We start from the raw sequence: 15,214 nt of genomic DNA, 5'->3' as shown, positions 1-15,214 counted from the left end.
TATTTATTTGTGAATAGTTGTATGACATTTTTGCTTTATTTTGACCATATAGGCATTTAAAGCAGATGTTTAGTTATTTCCTTCCATTAGATTCACTCCACAGCTGTCTACACTTAAAACTCTAACAGCAACTTTGTGTTGTGTAAACAAGTCACTTAATGTTTTCCAGTTTCCATGTAAATGGATAAATACGGACAAGTAGAGCCAAGAGCATATTTTTGGTACCTTTTGTGAAAAAGAACCACCTACAATTTTCTCTGAAATAACTTAAAACCATGAAAATCTGTAGCTTCTATGAATGATGAATCTGGCAGGAAAGGGCAGATATTGTCAGGCACTCGCGATGAGAGCTCCTGACAGCCCTTATGCTGGCAAAGGTAGGGTAGGACGGTGGAAGATTTAAACTGAAACAAGATGAGTCGGTACTAGTGACAGATCACACTAGCTGTTATGTTCCTTATGCTACATAGTTAGTCTGGATGAAAAAAAAACACAATCCCATCTAGTTCGACCATTAAAAGGGGAAAAAAAAAGTATACATTCCTATACCTGCAGTTGTTCCAGAGGAAGGCAAAAAAAACAATAAAGCATGATCCACTTTGCTCCAGCAGGGAAAAAAATTCCTTCCTGATCCCCCAAGAGGCAATTGGATATTCCCTGGATCAAGTTTACCTGTGACTATTAGTATCCAGTTAGATTGTGTATATTTAGGAAATAATCCAGGCCTTTTTTAAAACAATCTGCTGAGCTTGCCAGAACCAGCTCTTGAGGGAGTCTATTCCCCATCTTCACAGCTCTTACTGTGAAGAAGCCTTTTATATTCCATATTTGCAGATTAAATCTCTTTTCCTCCAGCTGTAGAGAGTGCCCCCTTGTCCTCTGTGATGACCTTAAAGTGAATAAATCTTCCACACTATAAGGACTCTCTTGCCTCCCTCTCGTTCTTTTTCGGTGAAGGCACCGAAACACCTGGTCAGGTTCTCAGGATCCTTCAGTCCACGATCCACTACCACATCCATTGGTGCTCAACCTGTGGCCCTCCAGCTTTTGTGGAACTCCAAATCCCATGAGGCATTCCAAGGCTGACAGTTACAAACTTGATTCCCAAAGACTGAGGCATGATGGAACTTGTAGTTGCACAACAGCTGGAGGGCCATAGGTTGAGCACCCAGGCCAGACCCTATACTAGAGAGAGAGGAAATCTCTCTTCTGGTGCCCTGGATAACAATAGAAACTTAGTAAGGGTTCTAATAATTCCATACCTATACAAAATTAAGGCCCCTTTCACACAGGCAGAATGATCAGGTCCGCCTGTCAGTTTTTTTTTTAGGCAGATCTAATCAGACCCTCCATTCTCCTCTATGGAGCAGCGAGTGTAAATGAACATGTCAGTTTATACCTACCTGCATCCAATCCAATCTGATCCACTAACAGATGGAGGGAGATCCTTTTCTTTCTAGTGCAGTGGTCTCCAAGCTGTGGCCAGATGCGGCCCTTTTCTTGCCCTTATCTGGCCCTTGGGGCGCCATTTCATCCACTGGCTCCAACATCAAGGCATTATTCCTCCCACTGATACCAATAATGGGACACTATTCATCGTGCTGATACCAATGATGGGGCACTATTTCTCCTGCTGATTCCAATGATGGGGCACTATTTCTCCCTGCTGATTCCAATGATGGGGCACTATTTTTCCCGCTGATACTAATGATGGGCCACTATTTCTCCCGCTGATACCAATGATGGGGCACTATTTCTCCTGCTGATACCAATGATGGGGCACTATTTCTCCCGCTGATACTAATGATGGGGCACTATTTCTTCCACTGATACCAATGATGGGGCACTATTCCTCCCGCTGACACCACCGATGGGGAACTATTCCTTTCATAATACCAAAGATGAGGCATTTGCTTCTCCCACTAGCCACAGACCGGCCATTGTTATATTATTATTATACAGTATTTATATAGTGCCAAAAGTTTTTTTCAGCGCTGTACATTATAGTGGGGGGACAGTACATGAGACAATACAGTAACAGAACAATACACGAGGGGTTCGAGGGCCCTGCTCTTTCGAGCTTACAATCTAGGAGGGAGGGGATAGTGGTACAGGAGGAAGTGGCTGTGGGGGATGGAGTGGTAGGAGGAGTGGAGGAGATCAGCTGTTAGGTGAGGGTGGGGTAGGCTTCTCTGAAGAGATGGATTTTTAGGGTGCGCCTAAAGGTGAGAACGGTAGGTGACAGTCTGGATTGGGGAAGTGAGTTCCAGAGGATGGGGAAAGTCCTGGAGAAGTCCTGCAGTTGGGCGTAGGCATTATAATGTCAGAAGGACAGTAAACCAGCCCTTTGTTTAGTAAGTCTGGAGACTCCTGGTCTAGTGGATTGGATGGAAGTCGGATGTAAACGGACAGGCAGTTCGTTTACATCCAAACACGCATAGAGGAGAGTGACTGTGTCGACTCTGCCTACTCAGTGGGGATCAGCAGACCCCCCGCTGAGCAATCTGACGCCTTTCAGAGTCTTCCCTGTGTGGAAGGGGCCTAAAAAGCAAGTTTTGGCTGCACTTATGTTAAACCAGGCTAAGCTTGCTTCTCCCCTACATCTCATTATGACTGATGACAGAATCTAGGGATGGGCAGTTCATATGTGCAAGTCCTGGATCCAAAGATAGGAGTCAGCAATCCTTTCAGGGCCTTGTTCAAACCACACAGAATGGCATGCCATTTGTTAGGTTTTACCTGCATTTCAGAAGAAAATTACTCATGGTCCCTGCAGAAACTGCCACATGATGTGAATTGTGGGAACAGGAAAAGGTCTATGGATATTCTAAACCTTTTCATGGTCTGATTTTCCCTAAATGGAGAACAATATATTTGGGGAAAAAGGCTGATCAGAATCTACAGTACCAATAAACATAGCAGCTGACTTTCAGTGCAAGATTCAGCTAATACACACATGTACTAAGGGTAGTGCGCTCAGAATCTGGTGCAGTTGTGCTCAATAGCCAATCTGCTTTTAACTTCAGTTTGTTTAGTTAAGCTTTGGCAATAAAACCTGGAAGCTGATTGGTTTCTATGCAGTGCTGCACCAGATTTTGCACTCTTCAGATTTAGTAAATAACCCCAATGGTCTGTGTTTCCCAATGTTAGTTGAAAGGTGGTTTTATACAAGGCTGACTTTTATGACTAGTCTTTTTTTTCCCTCTGAATCCCTGGTGCTACCAGTTTTGCTACGATTTGTTAAAGGTTTTCAATTGTCCTTTGAGGAAGTGAAGGAGTTAAGAGCATGTAAAGAAGTGTAAGCAATCCAAACCTCCACTGATTCTTTTTGCTGGTTTTTAGCTTGAACCTGGTGAGGTAAAATGTTATAAATTGCTTGCTAATTATATAGTTCAGGTGGAAAAGAACAAACACTATAGATGTCTTCCAGTGCCGATGTTTTCTTTAACAGTGAATGATTGTTTTGTGAATTGTCTTGTTCTTCAGGTGCTAGTCAGCTTTTCTTTTTTTTTTTTTTTTAACCGTTCTGATCAAAATGTTCCAGCAGGACAGCAAAAAAGCAATTATACAGAGAAGAACTGAAGTATTTTACCGGCTCTCTATGAAGTTTCTAGAGAGAATTGGTTGTTTTCTTTATACAGTTTGCCGTTTTAGTTTTCACCTGTGGTTATAATTTTGAAGCAGAGTTACTATCAAACGATTAATGGCTGATAATATCGAAATTAAAAAGTCAGTCTTTTCTGCAATATGTGAAGATCAGCATTTTCTGTAGTTACCATGCCTTCAATCAGTGCTATAGGAAACATTACATGCTGGGCATCTATTCTGATTTTAGCCATAAAAGGAACATAGCACACGCAGCAATAAACAGCCTTTTTTTTTTTTTTTTTTTTTAAATGGTAAATTTTTTCATCCATGTTTGCATCTCAGTGCTGCTGACCTCCTCCGGCCCTTTTCAGCCACTTCCTGTCTACATGCACACCCTCAAGTGTCAGTTTTACATAATTTCTGTGGACCGACTTGTGATATTGACAACATTGGACCATGCCTGCACAAGGTATGTCAGTATGGCCTCTAGTAGTCTCCAGCAGGGGCGCATGTGACAGGGTGACAATGCAACTTCACAATTGAGAAGGAGTTGTCGCCCCACAGCAGAAGTGTCTCTGCGCAAGGACCATCATAACTGGATCACCAGGTTTTTGTTTAACTACTTCCCGTCCGGCCCACGTATATAAACGGCTGGACGGAAGCAGTTCAAGGGTGGGTGGCCGTTTATAAAAGGCCTCCCTGCTTGTGCACGCTCCCTGGCAGCACGCAGCACCGTGATCCGGTGCCCGCTGTGTCCTCCGGATACAGTGGAACACCGATCGTCATGCGGGACCTCTGTGTGAGGTCCCGATCATGTGATCACTGATTGGCCAATCAGTGATCACATGAAGAGTAGTAAGCAAGATGTCACTTCTGACATCATTGCTTACTGCGTGTTTAATTTGTGAATGATCACAGAGGTCACATGGTACAAGACTATTCACAACAGCCTTGTACCATGTGACAAGTTGTGACCAATCACAGCTCTCACAGTATTTCTCAATGGCTGCAGGAATGCAGCCAGAGAGAAATGATTGTTTTTACAGCCTTTATGGGTGTAAAAGCAATCAGTGTAAAAAAAAAAAAAAAAAATCTTCATCACCCCCCACAAGTAGTACAGTGTCACCATGGACAGTATGTATAAACATAAATAATATAAAAAAATAAAATAAAAATGTAAAAAAAAAGTTTAAAAAGTATAATTTTCGGTTATAAACTAATTTGGGTAATTAAATTTTTTTACTAAAAAGATAAAGGAATACATTTTGTCCAAGATTTATGATGAAATATTATTTATTTGCAAAATTTTATAAGAAAAACACTTTTTTTCAAAATTTTTGGACTTTTTCATTTACATAGCAAAAAAAATAAAAATCCCAGTGGTGAATAAATACCACCAAAATAAAGCTTTATCTGTCTAAAAAAAAAATGCTAAAAAATCCATATGGGTACAGTGTTGCATGACCGCGCAATTGTCATTCAAAGTGTGATAGCACTGAAAGCTGAAAATTGGGCTGGACAGGAAGGGGGTGAAAGTGTCCGCACTTGAAGTGGTTAAGGGCTGGTACTCACAGTGCTGTAAGTCATTCTAGTTGCACTCCAGGGAAAAACACAAATCCTCCCTTGCATTGGGGCTGCTCTCACACTGCAAGAGTTAGATGCTTATTTATGTCTAGGATGCTATCTCCATAATATTTAGCATCTCATCCTTGCTGACTGAAAGCTGGGGTAAGTCAAAATACGGCAGTATCAAAAACGCATTTAAAAAATCAGTCAAGTCAATGATAATCACACTGAATATCCAATCAAATTGCAGTTGCACTAGTGTGAAACTAGCCTTTAAAATTAAAAAATAATTTTATATGATTTCTGGTATAAACATCTATTTTTTTTTTTTTTCAACAGTGCTGGCCAGTTGCCAAGAAATCTAGACTGGCAGCAAAAGGAATGGTCACGTGCTGTGGTCTTACCTGTTTTCTTCCCTAAACCACCCTGCCCTTAAGTAATCGAATGGCTTTAAGAGTTCAGGCATAAACCTGCATTGATTGATTTCAAATATGCTTCAGCTTTGTAATGGTAAATGTTTGGCACGTTTGCTTTTTTTATAATAATCTTCTGCTTTACAGGTGGCAGGATATTCAGCTGCTCTTTCTGTTACAACTTCCTATGTGAAGATGACCAGTTTGAACACCAGGCAAGCTGCCAAGTCTTGGAGGCAGAAACTTTTAAATGTAAGTAATTATTGGGAAATAGGTTAAAACCCAATTGTAGTTTTATGAAAAAAATATGCAAATCAAATTAGAGTAAAAACTGATAATTCGTCAGTGTATTCACTTTGTAAAAGTGGAAAACCCAGTCACTCCTGTGTTTGGGGATGGACTCAATGTCATTAAGACCACATATGGAAATACTTGGGATATGCGCACATTGCTGCCCTTAAGAACCGGGGGAGTCCAAAGTACTGAACAGAGAAAAACAAACAGAGGGCGCATCGGCCTAGTGCATTACCTAACAGTGTTTAATAAATGCAAATAATAAGTATTATACTCATAAATGAAAGGCACATCATAAAGAAACAGCTCTGTCCAATTCACACTGCGTTTTTTATTTGTAGTGAGAACTCTGGACATCCAAAAGACTGACGCGTTTCGAGGACTAGCCTCTTCCTCAGAGCCAAAAAAAAATTTTTTTTGGCTATGAGGAAGAGGCTAGTCCTTGAAATGCGTCAGGTTTGGATGTCCAGAGTTCTCACTACAAATAAAAAACGCAGTGTGAATTGGACAGAGCTGTTTCTTTATGATGTGCCTTTCATTTATTGATCATTTGTCAGCATAATACCTATTATTTACATTCATTAAACATTTTCAAGGTAATGCACTAGGCCGGTGCGCCCTCTGTTTGTTTTTCTCTATTCACTTTGTAACCCTGCCCCATCTGAAACCTCCTCTGCTCTGCTGTGTGCGGCAGAGAGAGGCTGCTGTGCTTTGTGTAAATGCAGTAGTTGCACACCTCCTGCCCTGTCAACTACAACTATATAATCGGCAAAGCTCACAGTCAATTCTGTTTGCAGTGTTGTAGGTCTGAATTAGTAAGTCTCATTTACATTTGCTATTGGGGGGGGAAAAAAATTTAGCTTGGGCTGAGATTTTGCCAACCCCATAAATGCTTCCCCTTAAGTTTCAAAGACAGTGGACAGTTGATGCGTTGCACCGTGGCACAACAGAGATTATTCCCCCGTGGTGCTTGTCCCCCCATATCCCTATTCAATTCACCTGACTAAGTCTGCCCCACTCTCTCTGAAGAGAGATCCCCTGTAGAGTGCTCTTCAGAGGGCACCACAAATGTAGATGAGCCCTAAGGGGTGTGTCGAACCACTACTCTTACACAGAACTCTACAGTCTCTCTGGAGCATACTGCAGAGCAATTGTCATTTTCTGTTGGGGCTGGGATATATATACTTTTTGGAACCACCCTGAGTTGATTGGCATCATTTTTTCAATCTACAATTGGGTTTGATCAGTAGATTTTACTACGAAAACCTTTTCTGGAACTGTGATTCACTACTCCTTTTTATATTTACGTACATCACCTGTGAATGTATTTTGAAATAAGCGGTGGAGCGCCTGTGTTGTTTTAAGGCCTGGTTCACACCAATGCATTTTTTTTTTATTGCTTTTTGTAGAAACACACTACAGTCCATTTAACATGGTTTCCTATGGGACATGTTAACATCCATGTGTTTTTCAGCCACTGCATTTTTGGAAAGGATCAGGGACTTTTTCAAATGCAAAAAGCTGAAACGCATGTAGTATGTTTTTGCCACTTTTTGCAATTTTTTTGTGCTGGCTAGCAACAAAAACATTTCCCCTGTTAACACAAAAAAAAAAAGAACAAAACACGGCAAAGGCCCGCGTGTAGAAACGCAAAGCGAAATCCAAAAAGCATTGCAAAAATGGATCAAAAAGCAAACTGCATTGGTGTTAACCAGGCCTTAAAGTGGGAATACACGATTCGAAAATCGACTGATCGGTCATCCGACGACCGAGAGGCGTTCGTTCTTTGGTCGAAATCGTGGCCCACATTAACCAATCTGAAAAAATCGTTCTTTGTGCGATACGTAGTGTTGACGCTTACAAGTGGAAGTGATGCAGTGTGCGTGTGACCTTGTAGCCACACCCTTTCTGCCAGAACGAGCGATATACACAACAATTAACAGCAATGAGTATAATATAGTTTATTACATTACCTCTATACCTAAATAGTGATACATAAAATATAATATGCAGAATTCTGGTCTCATTATCTCATTAGGCCAATCTACTTTTAACATTTGGATTTTTCGTTCGTGTTTACGAAGATTCCTTGGACATAAACATCCGGGTCATCTTCTGTTTCCGCTCATACGTGTTAGCGCTTGATAGATTTTTTTTTTTCGTACGACCGTCATACCACCGCATAGAAATTTGGTCGTTCGTATGTGAAACGACAAACTTTTTCACTGTTGTTCAACCGGATTTTTTCGTTCACAATATCGTTATTGGTTAAAACATCCTGCTTATCAACGAAGAGAAAATCGTTCGATCAGTGGTTCTGCTAAATTTTTCAGACGATTTTCTTATTGTATGTACGGGGTATTAGTCTTCGATTCTGATATCGCCCTTCTTTTTTAATAGGTGCCTCCTGCAATCGCTTAGGTCAACATTCATGCCTGCGCTGCAAGGTAATTATGATTTAATATTGACCAAAATGATTATAGGCTGACAGTAGGTACATCTTCAGGTCCTTTCACTTTATTTTGACAGGCATGTTTCTGCGACGATCATGCTCGAAGTAAAGTTTTTAAGACTGAGAAAGGCAAGGAGCCCCCCTGCCCAAAGTGTGGCCATGAAACGCAGCAAACAAAGAATCTCAGCATGTCTAGTAAGTGCTTTTCTCTTTTTTTGCTTTGTACTCCACCTAGCTTGATCAGAAGAACATTTGTTTCGGTCTCTAAAATGCTTTAAAAGTACAGTGAATTGTCTTTGTGAGGAAAGAACATAACCATTTATTACATACTTCACTTAGTGGACTGTCTTTCAGTTTTGATAAGCCTTTTAAAAGTAGTATATTTTATGAAGCATGCAGTAAAAGCCATTATAATTCATGGAGTTTGAGCTTGAAATTAACAAATGTATAACTAGGTAGGGTGTAGGATGTACAGTAGTAATCCTGTTTATTTCATGGAGTTTTCATTGAAAGTAAGCAGATGTATAGTTATGCCAAGAGCAGCAGTCGCAGTACTAAGCCTGTATATTTTTATTGAGCTTGCTCTGGAAGTTAATGGATGTATAGTTCATAGAGTTTGCTTCAGATATATGCAGATGTGTAGGTGGTGGAGGGCCGGAAGTACAGTAGTAAGATTGTATAGTTCATAATGCTTGAAGTGAAAATTAGCAGATGTATAGATAGGTGGCAGTCAGGAAGCACAGTAGTAAGTCTGTATAATTCATTGAGAAGTTATCCATTTGTAGGTAGGCGAGGGCAGAAGGTACAATAGAAAGCCTCTATATTTAATGGAGTTTGCCCATGGAAAACAGTGGTGGTATAGTCAGACTGGGGGCACAGAGTGCACTTCTAAGCCATTCTCTTTTTTTTTCATTTGTAGCACGAACACTCAAGTTTGGCAGGCAGAGTGGAGCAGATGAGGATGAAGATGGAGCTTCTGGTTATGACAATTATTGGAAGAATCTGGCATCTGGTGCCACCAATACATACGATGATGATGATGATGAAGAGGAGGAGGAAGAGGAGGAGGAGGATGATGAAGATGTGGGTGATGAGGAAGGAGAAAAGGACTCTGATACAGAGGCCACGGATCCATTTAGCCACTTGCATTTAGGAAGGACATATGCCAGTGGCTATGCCCACTATGAAGAGTCTCAAGACTGAGTTATCTAAATATTGTGCACTATATTGATAATGTGGTAACTTTACTGCTTTTTAAGTTACCTTTGAATGAAGCAACAGTGCCTCGTGTATGAATAAAGTAGGTCCAAACCCTAATGGACATTTAATTTAGTCTTATAAAGCACTGTGTGCTATGGATTATTTTTAATACAATATTGCTTTCACCTTTTTTTTTCTGCACCTTGGTGCAATTGGTCACTTTCTGTCTATGAGCACTCGCTGCATCGTTGGCTGCATATCAATGCTCTGGACTGGCTTGGACCATGGGCCATGCCTGCATAGTGTGTTAACATTGTAATCTCCAGAGGCACATATAAGGGGGGGTCAGTCGTCACCCCATAACATTAGGAAGTTTATTTAATAAATCTGGAGTGTGCAAAATCTGGTGCAGCTCTGCATAGAAACCAATCATCCTTCAGGTTTTATTGTCAAAGCTTAACTGAACAAGCTAAAGTTAGAAGCGGATTGGTTTTATATGCACAGTTGCACCAGATTTGCACTCTCCTGTTTTTTAGTAAATCACCCCCTAAATGTCTGAACAAGGATGTTGGTGGCAGGATCACCAGTTGTTACATTTATGTAAAGCTTCAAATTAAGAAAAAAAAATGGAAAGAACTTTTGGAATTGTACTATCATATCAAAACGTATGAGATTTTAGCAATTGGTTTTGGATCTGCTTTATTATACATTAGCCAGAAATATAATTACTCTTTTTACTAGGATCATAGTGTAAAATTATTAAAGTGGGTTCAACGCTAGATTAAATGGTAAGATATTTCATATATAGCAATTCTTATCCCTTCATATGTGAAGTGGCGTACTAATTTGTTGTCATGTGTAAAAGAACAATTTTCCTTACACTACAACAGGGGAAATCGGTCCAAATCTGGACATATTAAAATCCAACTGGAATTAAAATGTGTGTTTTTTGTTTTAGGTACAGCATGGGTTTTTATTACCATTTGTGTCCCTGTTGGGAAGAGTTCCCCTAGTTTCCGATTAATGATGCAAGTGGGGTTACAGGCAGACAATTTAAGATTTCTCCTACTCTATTCAAACTTAAAAAAAATAAGGCTGGAGTTGGCAGATGTTTAAATAGTATCCCTTCAGGAAACATTCACAGTCTTAACCAAAGTCCTTGATTAACTGAATCCGAAAGGGTCGAAAATCAAACCGGGTGTTAGGTGTAGTTGTATAATGACTGTATTTGCTTTTGTAAGATGTAATTGTATGACTGCATCCTTTGTTCTCTAGGTACTCCAATTCAGCTTGCTGAACATTGCTCACATTTTAAGACTTCTTTTTCTTGGACTCCTGCTGAAGAGGAAGGTGTCCTCCTTGAGCAGTGTTGGGCCACCTATTACATTTTGATGACCAGCATCCTCTTAGATCAACAAATTATTTTATTTTTTTCATAGTTATTCTTATTATTTGTTATTATTATTTTTATTACTATTATAAAAGAAGGAACAAAGCTACAAGTGCAGTACTCAAGCAGATACAAAGTGTATTTCATTGTTCTAAACAAAGGGGTGTTTAACAATCCTTCAGCCTTTAGTGTTGCCAGACTGTGGCCAATTGAAGTAGAAAATGCCACAGTGGCAGTGGAACTAAACAATCCCTGTGGCTTGGTAATGAGTGGGAGTAAAAATGCCTCAGTGGGAGAACTGGTGCCCCATTGTTGTCAGTGGGGGGGAATACTGCTCTTTTGTTAGTTTTGGTAGGAAGAATAGTATCCCATTGTTGGAGTGCCTCCATAATTGGTGTCAGTGGGAGGAATATTGTATCATTGTTTTTCTGTCAGAGGGTAGAAATGTGGCCTATCGTTGGTGTTGGGGGAGGAATAGTGGCCTATTGGTGTCGGAGGAATAGCGCCCCAAGAGTCAGTTAAAGGCAAGCAAAAATCAGCTTTTGGGGATCACTGTTATGTACTGATGAAAGATAAGACAATATTTGGAAAGTATAACTCCTTATACTTCTTAAAAAGGCACCATGATTATTAGCTTCATTTGTGCCTGCAATTGTGACAAAAAAAAAAAGAGAGTTTAAAGTGGTTGTAAACCCTTACATATACCAGGTGAAGTGATTTTCCTCAGGTGATACACAGGGTTGAAACAAATCCTCCTACAAGTTGTGCCTGTTTATCTGAAGCCTTCTTTTCTCTACATTCGTTCAAAGTGCTGAATTTGTAAAGCTTTCTAAGAGTTCAGAAAAAAGGGCATAGAGCTGAAGTTACACTCTGCAGAGCTCACAGGAACAGAGCTGAAGCTAGCAATCTGCTGAATGTCCCTCCCCGTCTCCATTTTTCCTCTTGGTGTCAGGAAAACTTGTCAGAAGTGATTCGTGCTGATAGCAGAGGAACGCTGCAGTAGACAGAAATGACAGTGCACTTAGTTAAGACAGGTACACACTATAGAGGGATATGCTTTGTTCATATTTCATGTCTGAGGTTTACAACTACTTTTAGGCCCCTTTCACATAGGGGTTACATTTTTTTCATCCGTTCAGTAATGTTTTTTCCAAGAAAAAATGGATCGGTTCATCAGTTTACGTCCTTTTTTTCATCCGTTTTCTGTCTGTTTACATCTATTTTCATCTTTTTCGTCCGTTTACATTAGTTTTTGTCCATTTACATCTGTGTTTCATCTGTTTTTGTCCCTGTACTTCAGTTTTTCATTCGTTCCGTTTTTTTAATGACGGAAGACTGATTTCAGGGTGTTGTTAACTTAACATACACACCTGCAGTGGTTCGCATGAACAGGGTGCGATTCTGATGCGGTTCAGGATTCGCACAGAAAATACTGCGAATACCGCACAGCATCAGTGTGAACCCAGGCTAAGGCCCTGTTCACATTTGGGCAATTTCCAAATAGTGGCAAAACGTGCAATGCTTGTACTATTTTTGCCGTGATTGTCATGCGACAAAATGCATGAGAATTGTGGTAAAACACGTGTTTAAAATCACACACTCGGGGCCAAAATTTGAGATTCCACTTGGCCACAAATGTACATAAAGCAACCTTTTCAAGTGAAGAATTGCCAAAAACAAAGTGCAAGCGAGAACGTGAGTTCCTGCTAGGGGCAGTGTAAACACGGCCTTATAGCTGCTGGCAGATCATCCTCAAAGTTCACAACAGAAGCACTAAAGTCATAGTTGCATAGTAGATTAGGTTGCAAAACGACACAGGCCCATCAAGTTAAGACTTACTAAAGGTAAATAGGCTGAATCGACTAAGAATATCATACCCATTGAGGGAGGTTTCTGGAAGTTTTTTTGAAATTGTCTGCACTTCCAGCTGACACCACTGCCTGGAGAAATGATTTCCACAGTTATGTTACTCTATCTGTAAATAACCCCTTGCACAATTTCAAATTTAAGCAGCTCAGCTATTTGGACAGGAGCCCCAGCCATATTGGAGGCTTCAAAATGTTGGGCGGAAGGTGACCACTATTTGATCTACCCTGCTTGCAATAAAACCGGAAGCAACATTTAATTCATCAGTTTGGTTTCAGAGCCATCATTCACTGGTGGATACGGCCAGGGAAGCGCGTAACTGTGCAAAGATCTGCTTGGTTAGATGTTTTGGAGGACAAGGGAGACATTCGGGCCTATTAGACCCCCAGTGTCTCCATAAAGAATACCTGTCTGGTGCTATCATATGGGGGTTTATTAAACCCCTTTTTGTAGCAATAAAGGTAAGTTTAAAGTAAATAAAGTTTAAAAAATTATAGTATTTATTGAAAACCAAAATAAATGTTAGACATAACTCCCATTGCCCTGCACACACCCAAGGTGTACACGTGTATGTAAATCGTGATCACACCACACGTGATCTATCACTACGACCGTCAAATTGGGAACAATAATTCTAGCACTAGAGCTCACGGTTAACTCTAAGCTGATAAGTAGTAAAGGCTTTTAAAGCATAACCTCTAGAGATTTTTATATTTTATCAAAAAATTGGGTAATATGTTGTGTGCACGAAAATTCATTACATTATATTTTTTTTCTTAAAATATACGTTTGACAAACCGTTTTACAAATATCATGCAACTTAACAAATTGCAACTTCTATCTTTTTATTCTACAATGCCTCTATCTTCAGAAAATAAATAATGTTCTGGGGGTTTTAACCACAAGCCTACATGACACTTATACCCCCTTCCTGCCCAGGCCAATTTCCAGCTTTCAGCGCTGTCGCACTTTGACAATTGCGCGGTCATGCAACACTGTACCCATATGAAATTTTTATCATTCTTTTGTGACAGAGCTTTATTTTGGTGGTATTTAATCAATTCTGGGTTTTTTTTTCTTAAACAAACCAAAAACCACTGAAAATTTTGAAAAAAACATTTTTTTCTTAGTTTTTGTTATAAAATTTTGTAAATAAGTGATTTTCTCCTTCACTGATGTGCGCTGATCAAGCTGCACTGATGGACACTGATAGGTGGCACTGATGGGCATTGATGAGGAGGCACTGGTAGGTGGCACTGATGGGCATTGACAGACATCACTGATGGGCACTGAAAGGCAGCACTGATATATGGCACTGTTAGGCGGCACTGACTGGCACTGATGGGTGACACTGAAAGACAGCTCATTTGGGCACTGATATGTGGCATTGATGTGCACTGGTAGGCACTGATGAGCACTGGCATGTGGCACTGATGGACACTGACAGGTGGCACTGCTGGGGCTACACAGATCATCAGTGCCCTGATGATCAGTGTAGATGTCCCCTCCGTGGAATGCCAATTACCGGCTCTCTTCTCCTCACGAGCTGTCAGCATGACAGCTCGTGGGGAGAGAAATGCCGATAACCGGCATTTCCCTGTTTACATGTGATCAGCTGTGATTGGACACAGCTGATCACATGACCGAGCCGACATCTTCGGCTCTTTCCATGGATCGGTGATCTGCTGTGTCCGAGGGACACAGCACACCGCCGATCGCCGTGCTGCGCACTCCCTGAGCCGCGCATGCGTGGTGAGAATGGGAGGACATCATATGACGTCCTTCCAGAACGAGAGAACCACTTTGCACCCGTCATTGGACTATATGGTGGGCGGGAGGTGGTTAAAGTCTTACTAAGCCCAGGACCCTGCATTCACTATATCTGGTCTCCCACAGTACACAGAACATGGAAATGCAATTATTTTTGTAAATATAAACTGCTAAATACCTTTTTCCCACCAGCAGTTAGAGCAGTCTTGTGACTTCTGTTAGTGTGCAGCCAAGCATATGTTAAAACTTGGAGGAGGAGTTTTCACTTTGCTCTAGGAGGATGCAGGACCCCTGACCTCTGTCTGGACAGTGCTGATTGGCCCTGTGCTAATCACATGCACTCTCCCAAGAAAAAAAAAAAAGCTTAGCAATACACACCAAACTAAGTATGTGCAGTGTGACTCCACACGATATGTCTTATCAGGAGATAAGAGGGGGACACTGGAAGGGGAGGATCAGAGAAGTCAGGATAAAACAGCCTTTTTACCCAGTGCAGAGGATTAACCCCTTAGGTTCCACAGTGAGTATAACAAACATGCTTTACTGCATATACGGACTGATTTTACTGCTGTGGGTTTAGTAACACTTTATAAGTATTTTTTGGCCAAAAATGCAAAACAAAATATGTTCTAGAGCAGAAGTGTTTAAACCTCTTTTTCTTCAGTTTCACATTTT

At 40.6% G+C, this 15,214-nt stretch overlaps 1 protein-coding gene across 2 annotated transcripts in view; it reads left to right on the top strand.

Annotated features, from left to right (window-relative positions):
* The window catches only part of NOAZFP (nucleolar atypical zinc finger), a 46,585-nt gene extending 36,133 nt beyond the window's left edge, over nucleotides 1-10,452 (top strand). For both annotated transcript variants that reach the window (XM_089693879.1, XM_089693878.1), the window contains exons 7-10: nucleotides 5,715-5,819; nucleotides 8,262-8,308; nucleotides 8,391-8,508; nucleotides 9,233-10,452. In XM_089693879.1, the coding sequence (XP_089550005.1) occupies nucleotides 5,715-5,819; nucleotides 8,262-8,308; nucleotides 8,391-8,508; nucleotides 9,233-9,516 (554 nt within the window). In that variant the 3' untranslated portion in view covers nucleotides 9,517-10,452. The remainder of the gene's footprint in view (nucleotides 1-5,714; nucleotides 5,820-8,261; nucleotides 8,309-8,390; nucleotides 8,509-9,232) is intronic.
* The last annotated feature ends 4,762 nt before the right edge of the window (nucleotides 10,453-15,214 follow it).

The sequence above is a fragment of the Staurois parvus genome, unplaced genomic scaffold (assembly GCF_062004578.1).
Source record: "Staurois parvus isolate SC_StPar_1 unplaced genomic scaffold, SC_StPar_1.0 ptg000639l, whole genome shotgun sequence".
NCBI lineage: Eukaryota > Metazoa > Chordata > Amphibia > Anura > Ranidae > Staurois > Staurois parvus.
This window is presented reverse-complemented; position numbering and strand designations above follow the sequence as displayed.